This window comes from Hyaena hyaena, unplaced genomic scaffold (genome assembly GCF_003009895.1).
Source record: "Hyaena hyaena isolate Hyena2069 unplaced genomic scaffold, ASM300989v1 scaffold_128, whole genome shotgun sequence".
Taxonomy (NCBI): domain Eukaryota; kingdom Metazoa; phylum Chordata; class Mammalia; order Carnivora; family Hyaenidae; genus Hyaena; species Hyaena hyaena.
Genome location: NW_024080760.1, coordinates 3,377,156 through 3,404,268, shown reverse-complemented (window position 1 = coordinate 3,404,268; position 27,113 = coordinate 3,377,156). Strand labels below are relative to the sequence as shown.

Genomic DNA, 27,113 nt, shown 5'->3' with positions numbered 1-27,113 from the left:
ACCCTGAGATCAAGTTGCATGCTCTTCCGACTAGGTGAGCCAGGCACCCTACAACCAATTAATATTTACTGAAAATATCTACTAAATCTCAGTAAGAACAGCAGCAGTCCATGATATTTGATCTATTATCTGCTCCCATCCTTCCTCATGTCTGCACCCTCCCCCACCACACACACACACAACAAGTTCAACAATAAGTAAGTTGAACCCCAGGTGGGTAAATAACAGAGAACTGCTTCATTCCTCAGTTCCTAGTCCAGGCCATGGATATGTACCCAGGAAGAACAGACAGACAGCCCCCAGCTATGGTGGTAGAGGCTCCATTCAAAGAGAAAGCAGGAAAGGGCTGAATGCTCATCCTCTTCCTCACCCTATAGAGTATAAGCTATACATCAGGCCTAGCAGACCAGGAGGGCCAATAACTCTTTACCCACACCAGACACAGGGTAGAAATCACATGCAAGCTGAGAAGAGCAAAGGCCTCCATCCCCTTCTAGTGCCCTGCACATAACACAGTATTATCATTCCAGAAGGGACAAGCCACTAACCCACCTACAATTCGAAAGTAGTGGCACTGTCGTCTCACCCTGCCCCACACCAGGGAGAAGCAGACTGAAAAAAAGAGAGTGCCAGAGCTCTCCTAAGGGAAATGAGTTTATTTGTAACAAAAGGGGAGAAACTTCAAGCCTAAAGGGCACTCAAGAAAACAATGGAGGTTTTGACTGTAAGCAACTGAGACCGCTGGCAGCTCCAGGCGAACAATAAGCTTAAACGAAAGTTCACCAGAGAGAAGCAGGGAAAAGACAGCTAAGAAGAATCCCTAAGACTAGCCTCATAAGGACTACCCCTGAAAAATGATGGAAACTGAATTCAAACGGACTATGAAGCAATGTATGCCCCAGAGCATTGCTGAGAATTCTACGCAAGCAGTCAGCAGTTAGTGGTGACAGGCACCTGGGTGGGATACACTCAGACAGCTCACCAGAGGGGTCAGAGGGAAAAGTGCAAGAACCCTGCTTAAACTACCATCACCCACGGGTGATCTGGGGCATTCCCCGGCTGCTTCCATGGGGTAGCAACATCAGAGGACCCACTGGAGAAAGAAAAAGACTTCACTGAAACAGTTCAGCCAAGTCACTAAGTAAATAAAAGTCAATAAATAAACAACAGGGGCGCCTGGGTGGCTTAGTCGGTTGGGCGTCCGACTTTCGCTTAGGTCATGATCTCGCGGTACGTGGGTTCGAGCCCCGCGTCAGGCTCTGTGCTGATTGCCAGCTCAGAGCCTGGAGCCTGTTTCAGTCTGTGACTCCCTCTCTCTCTGACCCTCCCCTGCTCACGCTGTCTCTCTCTCTCTCCTAGAAATAAATAAAAATATAAAAAAAAAGAAAAAAGAAAATAAATAAATAAATAAATAAATAAACAACAGTTCCAGAAAAGGAGGAAGAATCAGGACCCAGAGTTGCTACAATATATTATCTAAAATGTCCAGCTTTCAGAAGAAATTATGACAGGCAACGAAACAAGAAAAAGTAACTATACACACAGAAAAAGCAGGCAACAGAATTGCTTTCGAAGCCTCAGATGTACAATGAAGCAAAATGACTTCAAAGCAGCTATTATAAATATGTTCGGTCAAGGAAAATATGGCAATTCCTTATCAAATATAAAACAACAAAGGTACAGAAATCACCAAAATGTTCAAAAGTATAATTAAAATTTTTAAATTTATGAGAAGTAAATAGTAAATTTCAGCAACCAGAAGAAAAAAAATCACTGAAGTAGAAAATAGAAAGAAAGAGACTGAACAACCTGAAGAACAGAGATGATAATGAAGAGCCTGCAGAAATGGGGAGTGCTATTAACAGTCACAACATACATTTACTGAGAAAACTAGTGCAGAGGAGAGAGTGGTAAAAATTTTTCAAGAAATAATGTCTGACAACTTCCTAAATTTGATGAAAAACATTAATGTACACTTCCAAAAAGCTCAATGAAATCCAAGCATGAAAAAAAACCAAGGAAGAGCCACACTCAGATATGAAATAGTAAAAAATGCTGAAGACCACAGAGAAAAGGAAAATCATAAAAGTAGCAAAAGGATGGCAATGCTTTTGCATACAAGGGAAACCCAACAGGACATAGAGCGGCGTTCTAAACGATAACATATGCAAACATATGCAAAGTGCTGAATAAAAAAAAAAAGTCAGAATATAGGGACTGGTGTAGAATGATGAAATAAGAGTTTTCTGACCTCGTCCTCCCACAAAAACAGACTTTATCAGCTTATTCAGGGACAAGAGTACCTTTGTAGGAGCCCAGAAGTGCTGAGAGAAGTCCCACGTCACTTAGAGCAAATCTTCCAAGAAAAGGAGGAACAAGGGGGTGAGAAGAGCTTCCCATCACCACATCGCCTCTCCCCCAAGGCAAAACAGCTCACACCCAAGAGAAACTCCTTCAACCGACAATTACTCCCACGGGGGAAGTGAGAGCATAGTACGTGTCCAGCTGCCACAGCCAAGTGGGAGTATGTTCAGCTAGACCACTTCTTTCTCATCCGATCCAGAACTATGAGAGGATTGGCAAAGGAAGAAAAAGGGCACTCACAGGGACGAGGGCACAGAACTCAGCAAAGAGCCAAGGTTTCTACTAATCACCTCATGAACTCCACCAAGAGGCCCATCCACGAACTTCATAGGATACATCACCTGCAAACATACCCCAAATAGCACAAACATGTCCCCAGCAATCCATAAATCCCTCCCCCATGTAGCTCACTTGAGCTTCTGCAGATGGTTCATGAGTACACACACCTGGCTCAACCCTGTTGCACTGGTAGAAGATGCATAACCCTGAACACTCCAAGCACTGCCCAAGGGAAGAAAATGGGAGGCCCTCAGCACTGGGCGTGGCTTTGCAGAATAGAGAAAATATAATATCCAAAATATATAAAAACTCATATAACTCAACAGAAAAAAGAACAATCCAATTAAACAATAGACAAATGATGCTGAATAGATATTTTTCCAAAGAAGACATACAGACTGCCATGACATAAATGAAAAAGTGCTCAACATTCCTAATTATCAGGGAAATGCAAATGAAGCCAAAATGAGATATCATGTCACACCTATTAGAATGGCTATAATAAAAAGACAAGAAATAACAACTGTTGCTGAGGTTGTGGAGCAAAAGGTGGGAAAGTAAATTGGTTATAATCAGCTCGGAAAACTGTACAGAGCTTCCTCAAACAATTAAAACAAGGACTACCAAGAGCTATCATATAATCCAGAATCCCCGCTTCAGGGTATATGTCCAAAGGAAATGAAATCAGTATCTCAAAGATATATCTGCACTCTCATGGTCAATGAAGCAGTATTCATAGTAGCCAAGATGTGGAAACAACCTAAGTGGTCAACAAAATAAATGAAGAAAATGCACATAAATATAAATATTTATTATAAATATAAATATAATTATATATTATAAATATAAATATATAAATTAAATATATCATGTATTATATATATTATAAATTTATATATATTATATAAATATATATTATAAATATATATAATATAGTTCCACTTTTTAAAAGCAGGAAATTCTGCCATTTACAACAACATAGATGAATCTGGAAAATATTTTTTAATGTGTACTTATTTTTGAGAGAGATAGAGAGTATAAGCAGGAGAGGGCAGAGAGAAGGAAGATGGGGGATCCAAAGTAGGCTCTGCACTGACAGAAGAGATCCCAATGTGGGGCTGAAACTCTCAAACCACAAGACCATGACCTGAGCTGAAGTGGGACACTTAACCAACTAAGCCAACCCAGGTGTCCCTGAATCTGGAGAATATTATGCCCAGTGAAATAAAGACAAATACTGCATGATCTCACCTATATGTGGAATCTAAAAACAGTCAAACTCAAAAAAGCAGAGAGTAGACTGGTGGTTTGCAAGCTCTGGGGGACCAGTGGCAGGGGGGGGGAGGGAAGGAGTCACAGTATAGGTCAAAGCATTCAATATTTCAATTATGGAAGATAAATAAGCTCTGGAAATCTAATATACAGCATGGTTGCTATAGTTACTAAGACTGTTTTGTATACTTGAAATTTGCTAAGACAGTGAATCATAAGTCTTCTCACCATACAAACCAAAAACAATGGAAACTGTGTAAGATGATGGTATGTTAATTAGGTTGACTATGGTAGTCATTTCACATGTATGTATATCTAAACATTATATATACACACATAAATATACACAATTTTTACCTACCAATTATACCTCAAGAAATCTGGAAAAAATGTCAACCTGGAATCTTTGTTTACAAAACTACCTCTCAAAAATGAACGAAATGAAGACATTACAAGGTGAACAAAAATTAATACATTTGTTGGTAGAAAATCTGCCTTGCAATATACTAAAGGAAGTTCAGTTCAGTTTGGGATCAGGCATATCAATCCAGAGTGCAAGAAAGGAAAAACAATTGTTATAAAACGACACATAATACAAGTGCATTGTTGGACCTAAAACATATAGAAATGTAATATATTTGACAATAACAGCAAAGTGACAGATGGAAGCAAAACTCTGTTGAAGTAAGAAAATGATGCCAAATAGTAATGCAAATCAACAGGAACAAATAAAAAGCACAAAAAATATTTAATAGCAAGTTTACATAAAAAATATATACATGCTCTTCTTTCTACTGTCTCTTTGAGATACAAAATTATATAAAATTAGTATAATAACAATATATTATTGAGTTTGCAACATATATATATATATAATCATACCACAATAAAAGATGAAAAAGGAAATAGAGTTCTAAAAGAGTAACAATTTTATATTTCCCTGCAGTTAGGTTAGTAGAAGTCTCACGTATATTCTGATATACTTCTGATATCATAAGCCCTAAACCAACACTAAAGAAGTAAATAAAATTATATTTTTAAAAAATATTAAAGAATTAAAATGTTACACTAGAAAATATTTACTTAATGCAAAAAGAGCAATAAAAAGGAGTAACTTTTAAAAAGCATTATCTACAATAACAAATGAGATATTTAAGAAAGAGTAAAATGGGAGACAATTTACTATATCAAAAATAACTTTAAATTAAAGCTATTATATATACAAATAAAAGGCAGATAACTGTGAGACAAGATTAAAAAGAACGGGTACCAACTATATGCTCTCTCCAAGAAACATACTTTAGGTTGAAAGGTACAAACATATTAAAAGAAAAGGATAGAAAAACATTCTATGCAGATAATAAACATAAGAAAGCTAGAGTAGCTATAATATGAAACAAAACAGACATAAAAACAAAAACGTTCCTAGACTTCAATAGCGATATGTTACAGTGATAAAAGGACCATTCCATCACCAAGGTCTGGCAATTATAAACATATATGACTTTACAACAGAACCCCCCAAAATGAGGCAAAAATGAGCAGAATAGAAGAAATAGATAAATCAATAATAAATAGTAGCAAACTTCAATACTAACTTTCAAAAATGAATTGAAATGATCAACAAGGAAATACATATGACTAATACCACAAACCAACTGGACCTTACAGACATATGAAGAACATACAGACCACCAATATACACAGTCTTTGTCGAAGTACACATATAACATTCTCTAAGAGAGACCATATGGTAGGTCATAAAATAAACCTCAATATATTTAAAAGGATTAATATCATACAAAGTATTCCCTCTGATCACAATGGAATGAAATTAGAAATAACTAATAGAAAGTTATTTGAGACACAATAACCAAATTATGGAAGCAGCACAAATGTCCATTAACTAAAGAATGAATAAAGAAAATGCAGGGTATGGGTGTGTGGGTGTACATATGTGTGTGTGTGTTTGGGTGTATAACGGAATATTATTCAGCCATAGAAAAGAATGAAATCTTGCCAGTTGCAATGACATGGATGGAGCTAGAGACTATAGTGCTAAGTGAAATAAGTCAGTCAAAAAAAGGCAAATACAATACGATTTCACTCATATGTGGAATCAAGGAAAACAAGAAAGGGCGCCTGGGTGGCTCAGTCAGTTGAGCAACAGACATCAGCTCATGATCTCACTATTTGTAAATTCAAGCTCTATGTCTGCCTCTGTGCTGACAGCTCAGAGCTGGAGCCTGCTACAGATTCTATATCTCCCTCTCTCTCTGCCCCTCCCTTGCTCACGCTGTCTCGTTCTCTCTCAAAAATAATTAAACATTTTAAAAATTAAAAAAAAAAAACAAGCAAAGGAAAAAAGAGAAACAAACCAAGAAATACTTTAATGTTTATTTGTCCATGCAAGAGCAGGGAAGAGGCAGAGAGAGAGGGAGAGAGACAGAATCCCAAGCAGGCTCCATAGCATGAAGCCCAACGCAGGGCTCACTTTCACAAACTGGGAAATCATGACCCAAACCCAAATCAAGAGTCAGACACCTACCCAACTGAGCCACCAAGGTGCCCCACGAAACGGACTCTTAACTATAGAGAACAAACTGAAAACAAATAGAGAATAAATTATAGAGAATAAACAAACCAGAGGGGAGGTAGATGAGGCAGATGAGTGAATTAGGTGATGGGAATTAAGGGGTACACTTGTGATGAGCACCAGGTGATGTATGGAAGTTCTGAATCACTATATCGGACACTTGAAACTATATTACACTGTAGGCTAACTATAATGGAATTAAAATAATTAAAACAAAAAGAAGTTATTTGAAAAAAATCACAAATATGTGGAAATGAAACACTCCAAAGTAATAAATGGGTCAAAGAAAAAATCCTAAGCATATTAGAAAATACTTTGAGATGAATGAAAATGAAGAAAAGACAAAAATAGAATATACCAAAAGCAATACTTTAGAGGGAAATCTATATTTGTAGACAAATGTGTTTAAAGAGAAAATGAACTACTGGGACCTCATCAAAATAGAAAGCTTCTGCACAGCAAAGGAAACAATCAGCAAAACTACAAGGCAACTGACAGAATGGAAGACGAGATTTGCAAAAGACAAATCAGATAAAGGGTTCATATCCAAAATCTAAAAGAACTTATCAAAGTTAACACTTCAAAAACAAATAATCCAGTGAAGAAATGGGGAAAAGACACGAATAGACACTTCTCCAAAGAAGACATCCAGATGGCCAACCAACACATGAAAAGATGCTCAACATCACTCATCATCAGGGAAATACAAATAAAAACCACAAGGAGATACCACCTCACACCTGTCAGAACAGCTAACATGAACAACTCAGGCAACAACAGAGGTTGGTGAGGATGTAGAGAAAGAGGATCTCTTTTACACTTCTGGTGGGAATGCAAACTGGTGCAGCCACTCTAGAAACCAGTATAGAGATTCTACCAGTATAGAGATTCTTCAAAAAATAAAAATAAAAATACCCTACAACCCAGCAGTTACACTACTAGGTATCTATCCAAGGGATACACATGTGCTGTTTCAAAGGGACACATGCACCCCAATGTTTATAAGCATCACTATCAACAATAGCCAAAGTATGGAAAGAGCCCAAATGTCCATCGATGGATGAATGGATAAAGAAGATGTGGTAGATATAAATACAATGGAGTATTACTCGGCGATCAAAAAGAATGAAATCTCGCCATTTGTAACTATGTGGATGCAACTAGAGGGTATTATACTAACCAAAATCAGTCAGAGAAAGACAAATATCATATGACTTCACTCATATGAGGACTTTAAGACACGGAACAGATGAACATAAGGGAAGCAAAGCAAAAATAATATAAAAACAGGGAGGCTCTTAAATATGGAGAATAAACAGATGATTACTGGAGGGGTTGTCGGAAGGGGGACGCACTAAATGGTTATGGGACATTAAGGAATCTACTCCTGAAATCATTGTTGCACTATATGCTAACTAACTTGGATGTACTAAAACCTATTTTTTTACTGAAATATTAGGAGTTTGAGACATCTCAAGTTATTGTGATCCACAATCTATTGTGAGAGAGACAGCCACCAGGATACTGAGCCACCCAGGTGCCCAAAACCACTGAATTGTTTACTTTAAGTGTGTAGATTTTATGGTATATGAATTACATCTCACTAAGACTATATTAAAAGAAAGAATATTGGGTTTTTGTAATAAATTACTACACGTGGCTTCATCTAGAAATTTGACTCCCATTCTCAAGACATCTATAGATTCAAAATTATACCACTGTCAAATATAAAGAACTTTAAAGTTGAATATTTTAAACATAGTATATTTTCCTTTTAAAAACTAGCAATCATTTCTTTTTACAAAATAAACACTATACAGTAAATAATAAAAAAAATACATGGTTCAAGGAAAAAAATATTCAGCTACCAGAGCCACCAGAGAGAAACGTAAGCTGAAAATAGTTTTAATGTAATGATTAAGCAGATAGGATTTATCCACCTATGCAAGGCTGATTAAACATTTAAAGGTCAAGTGATGTAATCTATCCCATCAATAGGATAAAGAATAATCATATGTTCATATCAAAAGATACAAAAATCTCATGACAAAATCCAACATCTAGTCATGATTTTAAAAAAAAACCTCTCAGCAAACTAGGAAGAGAAGGGAACTTCCTCAGCATGATAAAGAACATCTACTAAAAAAACTCATATTTTATGATGAGAAACTAGATTCTTTCCTTCTAAGAAAAGGAACAAGGCAAAACCACCCTTATTCAATACCGTACTGAAAGTTCTAGCCAATGCAGTAAGACAAAAAAAGGAAATGAAAGATATACAAAATGGAAAGAAATAAATTAGACTGTCTTTTTGCCCACAGGTGATATGACTGTCTATGTAGAAAATCCCAAAGAATCAACCAGAAAATCCCAGGTATAGCAAAGTTGAGGAATACAAGCTTAATAAACCAAAATCCATTGCTTTCTTATATACCAGCAATGAACAATGAATATTTGAAATTTAAGGCACACACCATTTATATTAGCACCAAAAAAAATAAAATGAGTATAAATCTAATATATATATAAGATCTATATGAGACAAATTATAAAATTACAATGAAAGAAATCAGAGTTATCTTTTGATCTAGGTTTCTCATTGTCAGAAGGGATTTACAAATATGAAAGAGGAAAGCAAGAATAAATCCTGTGATGTGGTACTGCATCATTATGCAGTTTAGACAGACAGGGTTTAGGCAGACAGATGTACAGAGATACAGATATATACATATTTCTATAAACAGATACAAACATACATGTTTGCATATTTCCTGGCTCTATCTTCTAAGACCATCTGTAAATACATCAAAAAAAAAAAAAAAAGCAATAAACAAGCCAAGGGCCCTAATGTTGGTTTCTAAACAATATTCTTTACTAAAGGAATGTGAGTTCCTTGAGGAAATTACTTATTCCATCAAGGAATGAACAAGATGTGCATGGAATTTTTTTTTTTTTTGCATGTGTGCCAGAAAGTGAATGAGTGCACAAAAAACAATGAGGGCATGTCTAAATGAGGACAGTAGCCAGACAGAAAGAAGTCCACTCTGCCCAATTCTGGGACAGTCTGAGCAACAAAATAGAGAAGAAAAGCAATAGATCACAAAACACTGAATAAAATAAAAATCTATCATATCATACTTATTTAGGTGAAGAAAAATTCAGGGGGAATTTAGAAGGAATAATAAAATTAGATATCACCATTCAGTAACCATGATAGTAATAACTTTCACACATGAATGTTCGGTAGATGCTAAAATGATTAGGTAAAAGTTTTTAATAAAAAACAGAATACTTACACAGTCTAAAAGTATCTCTCCACGGCTGTTTATTAATTTACAAAGGAAAAATTGAGCCTTTACAGTTGAGAAAAACTGGAATCATTTTAAACACAACTTTAACCAATATATAAAATTACTCTCTAAAGGAATGTTCATAGCAGCCTCATTCATGATATCCTAAAGTGAAAACAACCCAAATGTCCATCACCTCATGAGTGGATATACAATATGTGCTATATTCATGCAATGAAATATTATTCAGCTATACAAAAGAGTGTAGTATTAAAACATACCAGTGTGAAGGAATTCTGAAAACATTATGCTAAGTGAAATAAACCAGACACAAAAGGACACATATTGTATATTACCTTTATATGAATATCACAAATAGGCAAATCTAGAGACAGAAAGTAGATCAATGGTTTCTAAGAGATGGAAAGAGAGTGTTTAGGGAGGTATGTGATTTCTTCTGGGGTGTTGGAAATACTCTGGCATTAGTAATGATGTTTGCAAAACATGAATATACTAAAAACCCTGAACTGTACATTTTTAAAATGGTTAAAATGGAGAATTTTATGTTATATGAATTTTATCTCAATAAAAATTATTTTTCAAAAAAAATCATAGAATGACGCATTTTGGTATTCTGCCAAAAATGAAAAGCCTGAAACTAATCCTAAGGAATCATCCCAAATTGGGTACATTCTTCAAAATAAAGACTGAAATTGTCCCAGATTTAAGAAGACTACAAAGGCATGACAACTAAACACTGTGTTGGATACTGGATAGGGATCCTAAATCACGAAAGAATACCCAAACCTGACAAGAAAAAGAACCTCAAAACCTAAGAAGAATATTATGAGAAGGGGAAACCACAGGCAATTTCACATATGAACATAAATGCAAAATTTATTAAGAAACCAAATTCAGCAGTAACAAAGTGCTGTATTTTTTATAAAAGACAATAGTGCAATTGGAAATGTTAAATAAAATCTACAGGTTAGATTAGTAAATTCCATTAATTTTATTTCCTAAACTTGATACCTATACTGTGATTATGGAAAAGAATGTTCTTGTTTTTTAGTAAACACATATAAAAATGTTTAGATTTAAAATGGCATCATGTCAGCAACTCACTCTTAGTTGAGAAAAAATAATAAATGATAGATAGATAGATAGATAGTAATAGTGTCTAAAAATAAATAACAGGAACATAATTACAGATGCTGCTGATCTCTTAGAGATTCTAAGAGAACATAATGAACACCATTATAAAAATTTAACTGAAGACACTGATTTCTGAGATTAATTTCTGAAAATATATCTCATCAAAACTTATTCAAGAATAAAAATAGCATCTAAATAGATCTATAACTACTACTGAATTTAGTAGTTAGAATTATATATGCAAAATTGCTTTCAGATACTTGACTTAAAGGTTATTGCCATAAAACATTAAGGAAAAAATAGTTCCAGTCTTATCAATACTGTTTCAAAGTATTAAAAAGAATATTCTTCAATTCATTTTATGAGCCCCACATAACCTTACCACAAAGAGCTGACAAGAATATTCAAGAAAACCACACACAAATCCACATACTAACATCAATTTAAAAATACTTATTAAAATATTAGCAAACCAAAAAACAAGTAATACATTTTGATGAAATTTGACTTAACCCAAATCTGGGGTTAATTGTAGGTTATTAATAACATAATTAAAATAACTTCCCACAGTAAATTATTCAGTAGAAAAATCAGATAATCATCCCAAAAAATACCTTTGATGAAATCCATCCATTCATGATAAAATAAGCCCTTAGCAAACCAGAGAGAAAAGGAATCTTTCTTAAAAACATCTACAAATCCCACAGTGAACATCATTCTTATTGGAGAAAAACCAAAAGCATTTCATCAAAGCTCAGAACTAATAATGGATGCCTGTTAATTTCTATTCAACACTGAGCTAGAGGTTGCTGCTGAAATGATAAGGTAAGAAGAACAGAAAGCTGTAAGACCCACACAGGAGGAAACAAAACTACCATTATTTGCAAATAATCTGATCATCTTTATAGTAGATGATTATTTTTTATAATTTACAACTTAACAGCTGTAACAGTCAACTAAGTAATATTTTTTCAAGTGAAAGAAAACAGATTTCAGCTATACCTAGAACAATTACAAAGTTAAGTAGTGAGTCTAATGATAATGCTTCTGTGGTACTATATTAATTCTGTACTTTAAAAAATCTTTGAAATTACATTTACTTAAACTGTGCTTAGGAAAGAATGGGAGTCAAATTTCTAGATGAAGCCATGTGTAGTAATTTATTACAATAAATACTAAACTAAAAAATATCTATACATAAGTTATTAAAATACAGCAAGTAGTTAGACATAAAAGTAACATAAAAAACTGCATCTCCATGTATCAGCCCAAAATGAAATGAAGAGATAATGTACTGGTTGAATGGCGCCCCCCCTCAAAATTCATGTCCACCTCAAACCTCAGAATGAGACCTTATTTGGAAATCAGGTCTTTGTAGAAGTAATTAGCTAAGTAAAATGAGGTCTCACTAGATTAGAGTGGGCCCTAAATCCAATGGTTGGTGTCCTCATAAGAAGGCTATATTAAAGCGCGGTAGGCCAGCCAGCGGCGCTGGGAAGTGGGGACGTTGTTGTCGCTGTTAGTGTTTTTGTGGCCTGGCTCTGTGGGACCGGGACCTTAAAGATAGCCACAATGGCTGAAAATGGGGATAATGAAAAAATGGCTGTTCTCGAGACCAAAAATCTGTCATCAAATTGAGTATTATTTTGGTGACTTCAATTTGCCATGGGACAAATTTTTAAAGGAACAGATTAAACTGGATGAAGGCTGGGTACCTCTGGAGATAATGATAAAATTCAATAGGTTAAACCGTCTAACAACAGACTTTAATGTGATAGTAGAAGCATTGAGCAAATCAAAGGCTGAACTCATGGAAATAAGTGAAGATAAAACTAAAATCAGAAGATCTCCAAGCAAATCCCTCCCTGAAGTGACTGATGAATATAAGAATGATGTAAAAAACAGATCTGTTTATATTAAAGGCTTCCCAACTGATGCAACCCTTGATGACATAAAAGAATGGTTAGAAGATAAAGGTCAAGTGCTAAATATTCAGATGAGAAGAACACTGCACAAATTTTTGGGATCAATATTTGTTGTGTTTGAGAGTACTGAATCTGCTAAGAAGTTTGTTGACACTCCTGGCCAGAAGTATAAAGACACAGACCTGCTAATACTTTTCAAGGAAGATTACTTTGCAAAAAAAAATGAAGAAAGAAAGCAAAGTAAAGTAGAAGCTAAATTACAAGCTAAACAAGAGCAAGAAGAAAAACAAAAGTTAGCAGAACATGCTGAAATGAAATCTCTAGAAGAAAAGATTGGCTGTTTGCTGAAGTTTTTGGGGGACTTAGATGATCAGACCTGTAGAGAGGATTTACACATCCTTTTCTCAAGTCATGGTGAAATAAAATGGATAGACTTTGTCAGAGGAGCAAAAGAGGGGATAATTCTTTTTAAAGAAAAAGCTAAGGAAGCATTGGATAAAGCCAAAGATGCAAATAATGGTAACCTACAATTAAGGAACAAAGAAGTGACTTGGGAAGTAGTAGAAGGAGATGTGGAAAAAGAAGCATTGAAAAAAATCATTGAGGATCAACAAGAATCTCTAAACAAATGGAAGTCAAAAGGTCACAGATTTAAAGGAAAAGGAAAGGGAAATAAAGCTGCCCAGACTGGGTCAGCTAAAGGAAAAGTACAGTTTCAGGGCAAGAAAACGAAATTTGAGAGTGATGATGAACATGATCAAAATGGTGCATCCGGACCGGCAAAAAGAACCAGAGAAGAAACAGACAAAGAAGAACCTGCATTAAAAAAACAGAAAACAGAAAATGGTGCTGGAGACCAGTAGTTTAGTAAAAAACAATTTTTATTCATCTTAATTAGATTTTAAGCTGCTTTTGTCTTTAGAGGCTTTTAAAAAGACAACCGAATTAGGTCCACTTCAATATCCACCTGTAAGAAAAGAAAATTTTTTGTTGTTTAACTTGTCTTTTTTGTTATCCAAATGAGGATTTTTTTTAAATGTATAGTTCTGTTTGTGTTATTTCAAATGATTTAAATATCAAAAGATTCTTCCATTAAATTGCCTTTGTAATATGAGAATGTATTAGTACAAACTAATAAAATAAGTACTATATAAAAAAGAGCAAAAAAAAAAAAAAAAAGAAGGCCATATGAAAACATACACACAGACACAGGAAGGAGGTAATGTGAAAACAGAGGCAAATATTAGACTGATGAGTGCAGTCACCACTAAAGAACTTTAGTTACCCAGAGTTACCAGATGCTGTAAAAGGCAAGAAAGGAGTCTTCCCCAGAGCCTTTGGAGGAAGTATGACCCAGCTGTCACCTTGATTTCAGACTTCTAGCCTACAGAACTGTGAGAAGATAAATTTCTGTAGTTGTAAGCCATCAAATTTGTGGTATTTTGTTCTCAGCCTTAGAAAACTAATAGAGATATCATCTAGAAAAGTATAAAAAAGTAAACACCTAACAATAATTCTAACAAAAATTTATTACTATTACAGGTCATTAAAGGAATAGACTTTTCACTAAATTGTCCACATTTTAAAAAGTGGGTCCACATTTCTAAAAAGTGTATCACTACCCAGTTGGATTAAAAAATAAATATGAGAAGCAAAACTATAAAATGTTGGTAGGAAATATAGAAAAAGTTGAAGTAGGAAAGCATTTGTAAAAGACACAAAATACAACCCATAAATGAAAAGACTGATCCTTTCCATATTAAAATTAAAAGTTCTATTCATGAAACAACATCATAAAAAGAGCAAATGAAAATCCACAATCTGGGAGAGAACAGGTTTACAAAGTATACAACTAACAAAAGATTAATATCAAAAAGAAGGATACACAAAACAACTAATATGAAAAAATGGGCAGAAGAGATATATGGACAATGAACATGAAAAGATGTAATCGGGGAAATGCAAATTAAAACCAAGTGGGGATACCATGTCATACCCATCATACTGACCAAATTTATTTTAAAAATGAAACAACACCAAATTTTGGAGTGCTGTAGAGGACTGGAAACTCCCTTTTCACGACTAGTGGGAATATAAATTAGTAAAATGATGTTGGATTATAGTTGAGTAATGACACTGCCTATCACCAAGCATTTATAATACTAAGGAAATAGGCTAGAGAAACCTGTATATGAAACAGGAGAAGACTAAATAAGAACATATATAATTGTTCATGATAGCAAAACTTGGTATATTCCAAATACTATCCACAGTAGAACAGAAAATATAAAAAGGATCTATATATATCTAACATTGTGGTTCTAATCTTTCTCTATACCAAACCTACTCCTCCCATTAATGCCAACTCCATGCTTGCAGGTTGAGACCAAAAGTCTAATTCATCTTTCACTTGTCCTCTCCTCTACTCTATTTCCAATCCCTTTGTCTATCCAATCTCTCTTGGCTCTACCTTGAAAATATATTCAGAATCCGACCAGCCCTCAAAACTAGCACACTGCCTCCTCAGTCCCAAATGCTATCATCTATTTCCTAAATTATTACAATAGCCTCCTAACCAGCGTCCTTGCTTCTGCTCTTGTATTATAATCACAACACAGCAGCCAAAGTGATCCTATAAAAACCTAAGTCAGAGCATCTTACATCTCTATTTAACACCCTCAATGGCTTCCTATATTGGAGGAAAAGAAAATCATTATAATGACCTCAATGACTCTATGTGACAGTGTTCCCAATTACCACTTGAAGCTCATTTTCTACCACTTCTCCTAACCCATTCTAAAACTCTCCAGTCCAGCTCTTCCAAATGATAAGCATATGCTCATTTCAAGGTTTTTAAACTAGCTTTCCACTTGTTCCTCAGATTCTGGCATGACCCCCTTCCTGACTCTTTCAGGTCTTTACTCACGTGTGGTCTTTGTGATGTCTTCTCTCACTATCCTATTTAAATTCAACAAGCTGAAACTCTTAGCCTCTTTCATCATGCCGGTTCCTCCATAGCACTTATTACCATTTAAATACACTTTATTTCCATTTTTATTATCTACCCTCCCCTATTAAAATATATATCCAACACATGTGATTTTTAAAAAGGTATCTAAGGAAAGCATACAATGCTTTATAATAGATGCAAAATTCATAAACAGACAAACCTAATGAGTGGTTTGCTTACCAATACATATGTTTAAAAAACAATGGAACATAGGGGAGTTCTATTGTTAGTTTCCTTAGGAACCTCCACACTGTTTTCCAGAGGGGCTGTACCAGTTTACATTCCCACCAACAGTGTAGGAAGGTGCCCGTTTCTCCACATCCTTGCCAGCATCTAGAGTTCTCTGATTTGCTCATTTTAGCCACTCTGACTGGCATGAGGTGGTATCTCAGTGTGGTTTTGATTTGTATTTCCCTGATGAGGAGGGATGCTGAGCATCATTTCATGTGTCTGTTGGCCATCTGGATGTCCTCTTTGGAGAAGTGCAATAGCACTGCTAGGAATTTACCCAAGGGATACAGAAATGCTGAGGCATAGGAGCACATGTACCCCAATGTTCATAGCAGCACTCTCCACAATAGCCAAAACATGGAAAGAGCCTAAGTGTCCATCAACAGACGAATGGATCAAGAAGGTGTGGTTTATCTATACCATGGAATACTACATGGCAATGAGAAACAATGAAATCTGGCCATGTGTAGCAACATGGATGGACCTTGAGGGTGTTATGCTGAGCGAAATAAGTCAGGCAGAGAAGGACAAATATCATATGTTTGCACGTATAGGAGGATTAGGAGGAACATAACTGAGGAACAAGGGGGAGAAGAAGGGGGGAAATGGTGGGGATAAGGGAGAGAGGCAAACCATGAGAGACTCTTGAATGCTGACAAAACTGAGGACTGATGGATGTGGGGGGGAGGGGGGATGGGCATGGAGGAGGGCACTTGTGGGGATGAGAACTGGGTATTATGTGGAAACTAATTTGACAATAAACTATTTGTAAAAAAAAAAAAAAAACAATGGAAAGCAAGGAAATAATTAACACAATATTAAGAATAATGGTTATTGCTTTCAGGGATAATGAAGGGAATGCTATTATGGTGACACACATAAGGTCTTCTGGGAGTGTTGCAAGGTCATCTTAGCTCAGGTAGACGAGATGTTTACTTCATCATTGTTCTAAAACTATCTATGAATGCTTTTCAATAGTTTTTTGTCCATATGCAATATTTCTCAGTTTTTCAAAGAGTACAAGGAAAAAAGATAAGTACTATACATCTCAAAATTGCCTTAAAAAGTAGAGCTATAGAGATCACTATTTCTTCAGATTATCCATATGAGATTTTAACCATATTTTCCTAACTTCCAAATCCCATAACATATCATGGTGTTTATAAAGACAATAATCTTTTTCACCTATATATATTGTTCATTTTAATAAATTTGCTCTACTACTTCTTTATACATATGTATACTTCTACTACTTCCCACATATTAATGAACCATGAAATTTTAAATCATCTATCTTCTATCTTAAAATTATTCTCAACACAGTACTTGATACAGAGTCAACAATTTTTGTTGAAAAGATTTCAGACACTCATCATGCAGAGAAATAAGCAAGAATGAAGACCATGAATAAATAGCATGGTCATCAGTATTTACTAAAATGTGTTAACAACATATTTATAAAATTGTCCTGTATCACTTTTCAAAATCTCTGACAGCTAAAATTTTAGATAAATCACAAAAACTCAATAATTTAATAAAACAGCTTTGAATACTGTTTTATTCAATATAAAAATATAAATATAACCCCCATTATATCAAACTTAAGAAGCTAAAAGAACTCATTCTATGTAACCAGATGAAGCATCATTATAAAAACACATTTTAAGTAAATGTAATTTCAAAGATTTTTTAAAGTACAGAATTAATATAGTACCACAGAAGCATTATCATTTGACTCACTACTTTATAATTTTTCCAGAAATATAGCTGAAATCTGTTTTCTTTAACTGGAAAAAATATTACTTGACTGTTACAGCTGTTAAGTTGTAAATTATAATGCTTAAAATGTTCCTTATGTGTTAAAACTTACTATGTCTTTTCACAGGTTAAAGGAACACAGCAGTATTCAACAAAAGGTCAAGAAAATCTGAGGCTTCCACTATCACAAAAAAGCCTCCTACTGTAAGCTCTACAAACACATAACTGCTAAGAACGTTAGGAGATCTCTTATTTAACAAGGCTAAGAAATCAAGACCACAATGGTTCTGGTACCCAAAATTATTACAGCAAAGTTGAAATCTCTTAAATGATAATACCAAATAATAAAACACCCTAACACTATAAGAGGAATCATTTTTGAGAAATAGAAATTCCTACAAATACAGAATGTTTGTTTGTTCTCTTACTCTTTAAATGTAAAAAAACCAGACTCAACTAGTCCTGAGGTAGGAGGGTAGCAGCAACGGCTCTGGGTGTCTCCAAACGTTTATGTCTCAATCCTTTTATAACAATGACGAAATAATGTATTTTGGTAACTATACATTAAAAATTGACCTTTCATTATTCCAAATTACCCTAAACCATTAGCATATAATATTAAACCTGTAAACACAAATCACAGATTTCTATTTTTTTAAATAAAGTTTTTTTTTTTTTTTTACAAATAGTTTATTGTCAAATTAGTTTCCACATAACACTCAGTGCTCATCCCCACAAGTGTCCTCCTCCATGCCCATCCCCCCTCCCCCCCACATCCATCAGTCCTCAGTTTTTATCAGCATTCAAGAGTCTCTCATGGTTTGCCTCTCTCCCTTTCCCCCACCATTTGCGCCCTTCTTCTCCCCCTTGTTCCTCCGTCAAGTTCCTCCTAATCCTCCTATACGTGCAAACATATGATATTTGTCCTTCTCTGCCTGACTTATTTCGCTCAGCATAACACCCTCAAGGTCCATCCATGTTGCTACACATGGCCAGATTCATTGTTTCTCATTGCCATGTAGTATTCCATGGTATAGATAAACCACACCTTCTTGATCCATTCATCTGTGGATGGACACTTAGGCTCTTTCCATGTTTTAGCTATTGTGGAGAGTGCTGCTATGAACATTGGGGTACATGTGCTCCTATGCCTCAGCATTTCTGTATCCCTTGGGTAAATTCCTAGCAGTGCTATTGCTGGGTCATAGGGGAGTTCTATTGTTAGTTTCCTGAGGAACCTCCACACTGTTTTCCAGAGGGGCTGTACCAGTTTACATTCCCACCAACAGTGTAGGAGGGTGCCCGTTTCTCCACATCCTCGCCAGCATCTAGAGTTCTCTGACTATTTTTTTAAATAAAGTTTTATTAAGTATAACATATATATCATATATACATCACACAAATTGTAAGGATATAGTTCAATGACTTATCACAAGTGAACACATTTGTGTAACCACTTCAGAACCTTCCCTGTTGCTCAACCCAATCACTACCCTATTCTTCCTAGCCAAAGACAATCCCTATCATAACTTCTAAAACCATAGTTTAGTATTTCCTAGTGCTAAACTTCATTTAAATGTAATCATAGCATATTCTTTTGATTCTGACTTCTTTTGGTCAACATTATTTTGGGGAGATACAACTGCATGGATGCATAGAGATGATTCTTTCATTTTCATTACTGCATAGCATTCCATCGTAAGAGTATATGACTTATCTACTGGAACTGATGACAGATATTCCACTTGTTTACGATTATTGATTTTTTTAAAAAATGCTGTCACATGGATCCTGTATGACTATAGTGCAAACATATGCATTTGTTGGATACCTAACTAGGATAACTATTTCAACAGATTCATACATTACATATGTGAGTGAGTGTATTGAAATTTAGCATAAACTGTCGAAAGTTAGTGCTTCTACCAGTTTCTACCCACTTGATGTTAGCAGTCTTATAAATTTTAGCCATTTAAGTGGATTTGTAGTGGTACTTCAATGTCTTAAATTGTTCTAGTGACTAACAAAGTTGAGCAAATATGTATTTTGGCCATCTGAATATCCTTTTACATGATATATCCATTCAAGACTCTTACACATTTTATATTGAGTTAGTTGACATTGTGTTGATCTACTTTTCTACTCTTTCAGGAAGACAGTCCTTTGTTGGCCTTATGTGCTGGAAATACCTCCCCCAATGCAACCTGCCTTTTCACCTTACTTTTAGATATTTTTAGATGTATATAGTTTGGTTTATAATTTCTCAGATATTAATAGTATTTAAATCTATCTTAAAAGTCTTTCTTTGTCAATGATATAGGTATTTGCCCATGTCATCTTCTACAATACTTATTATTCTACTTTCCATATTTAGATCTACAAATGATCTCGAACTGATTTTTGTGTATGGTGTGAAGTAGGGCCCATTACTCATTTGTATATCTTACTGCCCCACAATAATTCATCATAAAAATATCTCTGTAGTTCAAGTTTCTCATAAATTAAATGTCCATAAATGTGTAGGTCTGCCTATGGAATTCCTATTTGCCACATTGGTCTACCTCTTTATCTTTGCAACAACACTTAAATACTATAGCTTCAAAATCATGAGATTTGGTAAAGAAGTCCTCTAGCTCTGTCCTTCTTTGTTTCAGCTATGATTGGTCCTTTTTATTTTCAGATAAATTTTAGAATATGCACGTCTATTTCTAAATATATTTTTTGATGTAGTTTTGTCTGGGATTACATTAAATTTACATATCAATTTGGGAAAACAGACATATCTATAGTATTCAATTTTTCAATTACCATAATATATCCTCCATTTATTTGTCTTACTTATTTCTCACAGTAAGGTTTTACAATATCTATGTAAAGTTCCTGCATACATGTCATTGCATTTACTCTGTAGGTGTTAATGCTCTTATGATAATATAAATCATACTGCTTTAAAGTTACTGTTTTCAAATAACCAACTTTGTTGATTTTTTTTAAGCTATACAGATCATCTTCATCATAGGTTTCTTTTCTATTTCATTAATTTGTATCTTACCTCATATTCTCTTCTTTTTTCCTATCTTTATTTACTCTTTTAAGATTAATCTGTCCTTTTTCTAATTTCTCAAGATTATGTTTACACCACTGGTTTTCAGGCTTTTAAAAAATCTTTTCTAATAAATGCATTTAAAGTTATAAATGTCCCTCTTGGTGACACCATACACATTTTGATCTGTCTTCATTCAGTACAAAATATTTTCCAATTTTTAGTATAATTTCTTAGACCAATTATTTTTAAGAAATTTATTAGGGGTTTCCTAGTAACTTTTGTGTTCATTTCAATTACACTGTATGATTTGAATCTTCTTAAATTTGTTGAGACTAACATAAAAACCCACCATATGGTATATTTTGGAAAATGTTTCATATGTACTTGAAAACACTGTATATTCTGCAGTCACAAGATAATATGTTCTCAAATATCAAAGAACACAAATTTATTAATTAGGCTGTTGAAATCATATATGTCTTTACTGTTTCGGTATTTTTATTTTTTGTCTCATGCTATCACTTATGCTATTTGACTTACCAAGACAAATGCATTAAAAATATCCCAGTATGACTTGTCCCTTTTATTCTGTCAAATATTACTTTATTTAACACAGTATTATAAGGTACATATAAATTCATTCTTATGTCTCTTAGGTAGATGCCTGACTTAAATTCTTACCTGTCTGATATTAGTAAAGCTACACCAACTTTCTTTTGTTCACCAATTGTGTATCTTTTTTCCATTCTTTTACTTTCAATTTTTCTAAATATGTTTATATTTTGTATCTTTGTATGCAGCATGGGCTAGGTTTTGTTTTATACCAAATCCAAAAATCCTTACCTTTTGACTAAAGTATTTAGTCTCTCACATTTAGTATAATTTGGAATACGTATTTCCTTACATTAGTGTCATTACTGACATATATAGAGTTAAATATATCATCCTCTTACTTCCTAACTTTGTCTTTTGCCATTCTTTTTGTCTTCTCCCAAATCCATTAACTAGTATTCTCATTTTCCCTTCTATTAGCTTGTTAGATATGCAGTTTTACATTTCTTTTTGTTACCTAATGATTACAAATAAATCTTTAGTTATTATCTACTATAAATTAGTTCTTTTATCAATCTCCACTTATCACAATAACCTCAGTATTTGGAACACCATTTACCTTTTTCCTGACTTACGTGCTATTACCATCATGCTTTTAAATTTTATATACATTTAATACTCTATTTTGATTATAGTTTAATTTACTCTTAATTTCTCTATTCCTTCCAGTACCTGGGATCATTTTTCTACTTCATTATCATTTCCTTTATTATTTCCTTTATTGCAGAAGAATATTATTAAATTCTTTTTATTTTTGCTTTTCTGGAACTATCCTTATTTTGCTCTCAATTTTCAAGGATATTTCACTGGGTGCAAAATTTTAGGCTGATGATTATTTTCTTTCAGCAATTTGAAGACACTATGTCTTCTGGACTTCATTTTTTCAGTTAAGAAATCAGTTGTCACTCCTAATGTTGTTCCTTTAAAGAGAATATGACTTTTTTTCCCTTTGACTGCTTTTAAATTTTTTCTTCATGTTTGGATTTTCATTTGTTTCACCATGATGTTTCTAAGTATAAATTCCTTTGTAGCTATTCCCCTTGGACATCATGGAATTTTTTCTATTTGTTGCTTGATGTTCTTTATCACTTTTGAAAATTCTCAGTCTTAATGAGACTGCAAATAGTGCTCTACATTATTTTCTCTATTTTTCCCCCTTGACTCCAATTACATATATGTTAGGTCACTGTTACAGGTCCCTTACATTTCCTTCCCTATTTTATTTTTCATTCTTCCCTTTCTTTATTTCAGTATGGGTATTTCCTTCTAACCTATTTCCATGTCATTAATTCCCTCCTCAGCTGTATCTAACCTGTTGTTAAACCTATCTAAGGAATTCTTCATTCATTTCCATAAATTCCATCTGGTTCTTTAGTCAAGTTTCTACTTGTCTCTTAATATTTTCTACCTTCTATTTTATTTTATTTTTTTTTAATTTTTTTAAATGTTTTTTATTTATTTCTAGGAGAGAGAGAGAGAAAGAGACAGCGTGAGCAGGGGAGGGTCAGAGAGAGAGGGAGTCACAGATTGAAACAGGCTCCAGGCTCTGAGCTGGCAGTCAGCACAGAGCCCGACGCGGGGCTCAAATTCACGAACCGCGAGGTCATGACCCAAGCGAAAGTCGGACGCTTAACCGACTAAGCCACCCAGGCGCCCCTTAAGTTCACCGTCTTATATGGACACAGTTCATGATGCGCCAAAACAATTATAAATGTAACATCAAAGACCACTGATTGCACATCAGCATAACAAAAATAACAGTAATAATAATGAAAAAGTTTGAACTATTGTGAGAATTACCAAAATGTGACACAGAGACACAAAGTGAGCAAATGCTNCCACGAACCGCGAGATCATGACCTAAGCGAAAGTCAGACGCTTAACCGACTAAGCCACCCAGGCGCCCCATTCTACCTTCTATTTTAAAGTTTCTGTCTGAAAATACCGTTATCCTATAGCTATGCTTCTAATGGCTATTTCATATCTTGTCTTTTTCTAAGCTTTATCATTTAATTTTGTCAGATACTTCATGTTTTTTAAAGAAATAATTTGATGCTATATACAATATTATCTTCCTCAAGGGTGGAACCAGTTCTGAAGTGATAAAAACCTAAAATCAATCTGTACAATGCATATATTTGCTCTCACATATATATTAAAGTATGTATCACGCGTATTTGTCAATGATATAATTTAACTATATATATATATATATATATACTTTAATCAATATATGAGGGCAAATTTTAAAATTTAACAAGCATCAAAACTTTAAGAATGCTAAAAACATTAAGAATAATAGAAAAATATTTTAGTGCTCACTGATATTTTTCAAAAACAAAGAACCCAGTACAATATTAAAGTGCTGTCTGTATCTATATTTCTTTTATTTTTTAAATAGTTTATTGTAAAGTTGGTTTCCATATAACACCCAGTACTCATCCCAACAAGTGTCCTCCCCCATGCCCATCACCCCTTTTCCCTTTCCCCCACCCCCATCAGCCCTCAGTTTATTCTCAGCATTCAAGAGTCTCTCATGGTATGTATCTATATTTCTAATAAGGTGCTGAAAATATTTACAAATTATTTTAATAATTCTTTTAAATGAAAAGTACTCAATGTTATTTGTGCATATACTAAAATTGCTAAGATTGCTAATTACATTCTTCCATACTGTGGGAAATTTTCAGGAAGGGAAACATGTAAAAATATGAGCAAATTCCATTCAAGTCATAAGCAACAAGTAACACTCATTTGACTTCATTCAAATAATACCCATGGCTCTCTTTTCTATTTAATCTACTAATATCCTTCCCAGAACATTGCTATAGCCATTATTATTACTGTGAACTATGATGCATCATTTCCTTTTTGGTTGATACAGTAGTTATAATATATGCAAAAATCTGTTAAGCAGATTGATAATGCCTTACTCACTAAATCACAATTCGTCTTGCTATCAGAGCAAAAATGCCAAGAGTAAAGTTAGAAATGTTAAAATAGGAAGTAAAAAGCAATGCATAAATTATATAAGAAAAAACTGATTTATTGGTTTTATTATTTATAAAAATATAAAGAATAACAATGTATCAATTCTACAAAAAATAATAAAAATAAATAAAATAATCCAAAGGAAAAGTCTAACCTTTTTTTAATTCCTTCTTTCTTTTTCAAAAGAAAAAAATTAGAATATATTTTTGAAAGTGAAGGGAGTAGAAAACAAATCAAAATTTGGTGAAAAATTATATTTCATTCAAACACATATGTAATTTCATAATGAAAGTTAAAATGAATGTGTAATATCTAAAAACAGTGGAGTCATTTCCAGGTTTTATAAAGGTAAATATTTGAGTACACTAAAACTTACATTTTTTTTCATGTTTATTTATCATTGAGAGAGAGAGAGACAGAGTATGAAATGGGGTTGGGGGCAGACAGAGAGGGAGACACAGAACCCAAAGCAGGCACCAGGCTCCCAGCTGTCAGCAAAGAGCCCGATGCGGGACCCAGACTCATGAATCAGGAGATCATGACCTGAGCTGAAGTCAGATGCTCAACCAACTATGCCCAAAAAATTCTATTTTAAAACTCATATACACAGAAAAAATAATAACTGAAAAATTAACGAACAGTATTCCCAACAAAAGAGAACATTAGACAATACACTAAATAAGAAACAGAAGTGGCAAATGAACACATAAAAAGATGCTCAGTCACGACAGTAATCTAGGTATACACAAGAAGTATCAATGAAGCACTCACATCCATTGCATGTATAAAAGGAAAATCATCTCACAATTACTAAATGTTAGTGGTAATATGAAGAAACAGTTACATTCACACCTGGCTGCTGGACGTATACATTAACACAGTGACTTGTGAGTGCAATTAGGCAACATTTGGCAAAGTTGATATAAAAACCCTCAGACACAACAATTTCACCTTTAAGTATATATAAGCCCTACAGAAACTCCTGCATACCTGTATGATAAAACCAGTACAAGATGTGCAATCTAACATTGTTTATAACAACAACCACCACCTACCTAAATGCACAAGCTTTGCATTTCACAGGAAATTAGATGATGAAACTGAAGAAATGCTTTTAAAATTTACAAATGACATTACAATATGAATGCAAAGAAGGAAAAAACTTTAGGGCAGATTATCAAAGCTCAAAGTACATTGGTAAGCAAACTTGCTCATCTGCATTGAACATATCATTACTTATGAGTAATGCGTACAGAATCAGTTATCTATGTAATCAGAAAACATCTTAAAGTCAATCACTTAAAGTGATAATGACTAAACAGAAAATGTGTTATTTCATGCCATTGCAGTACAAGAGAATTTCATTAGTTGAAATTAAACAGGGAAAAAGAACACGAATGTTTCCCTAAAAATATTTAATAAATGCCACTACTATACAAATGTAAAATATAACAGTGAAGTTTCTCATCATACTTTTACCCAATCTACTCACCAAGTCTTAGTGTTAACTTCATACTTATAAAGATCATCTACCAATCCATATTTATTGCCTGGTAATGCTTTATAGCCTCCATGAACATAAATGGACTTTGTTATTTCATCATACACACTGGTATGGCCATATCCACCTTGAACAATAGCTCCTTTAGTTTCTGGGACAAGCCATGTGTTTGATGCTGTAAGAGAAAGAAGATAAATCATGAACTTCCAGGAGTATTTAAAAATATAATGACTATATTACCAAATTATCAATAAGTAAATTCTAACACCACATTTTTATGAGTAAATTGAATATAACCTAATATTCATTTAATCCAAAAACAATTATTAAACATATGCTAGTTACTATGTTAAGCTCTAGAGACTAAAGTTGTGTAAGACTGGTCTTTCTGTAGATTAAACCCTGAATTACTGAAAATGCCAAACTTTTTAGATGTGCAACAGAAAAAGGAAAACTTTATTTTCACATATATTTCTGTATTTGTAAATAATGCTGAGAAAAGACTAACAAATAGTTTATGAGAGCCTACTATGTGACAAATTCTGAATTAGTCATTGATATAACAAAGATTTAAAAAGATATGATCCCCACCCTTAAGCATTTTTTAGCTGGTCCATCATCACTTGGTTATGAGCCCCACTCTCCCTTCTACAGAGTCTTCTGCATTGCTGATGAAAACCTAAAACAATAAATTTCTAAGACTTCCCTGATAGCTGTATTAACTGATAGGTTCCACCAAGGGGAGTACTGGTAAGAGATAACAACGAAAAAGTACGAAAGACATTCTGCCTTCCTCTCTCACAGCAGAAACAGGCAGACGACTACAGTGGAAAACAGCAGTGGTGACTTTGAAGCAATAGCAGCAGGGGCAGTGGCTGCCCAGGGGCAGCAGGGGCACCTAGAGTGGCTCCATGACGAATGTGGTCAGTACAGCAGCTTCTAGATTTTCTAGGTGATCCCCTCATTTTGGTGTTTCTAATAGTCTTGTAATTAACTCCCCATATTAAATCCCATTCTGCTTGCTATATCTAAAAGGGACTCATTTCTAACTGCAAATTCACTAATACAAGCATCAATCATATA

General features: G+C 34.1%; 2 protein-coding genes across 3 annotated transcripts in view; one reads left to right on the top strand and one right to left on the bottom strand.

Annotated features, from left to right (window-relative positions):
* The window catches only part of ATRNL1 (attractin like 1), a 211,900-nt gene that overhangs the window by 85,814 nt on the left and 98,973 nt on the right, over nucleotides 1-27,113 (bottom strand). The window contains exons 9-10 of one of the 2 annotated variants that reach the window (XM_039237623.1): nucleotides 26,022-26,205; nucleotides 13,771-13,848 (exon numbers count right to left, since the gene is read on the bottom strand). In XM_039237623.1, the coding sequence (XP_039093554.1) occupies nucleotides 13,827-13,848; nucleotides 26,022-26,205 (206 nt within the window). In that variant the 3' untranslated portion in view covers nucleotides 13,771-13,826. Of the gene's footprint in view, nucleotides 1-13,770; nucleotides 13,849-26,021; nucleotides 26,206-27,113 lie in introns of those variants that run through there. The other variant, XM_039237622.1, reaches the window with a different exon arrangement.
* On the top strand, nucleotides 12,429-14,042 carry LOC120235347 (lupus La protein-like). Its single transcript, XM_039237625.1, is given in 2 exon segments — nucleotides 12,429-12,573; nucleotides 12,575-14,042. Coding segments are annotated over 2 exon segments (1,215 nt in total). The 5' UTR covers nucleotides 12,429-12,528; the 3' UTR covers nucleotides 13,745-14,042.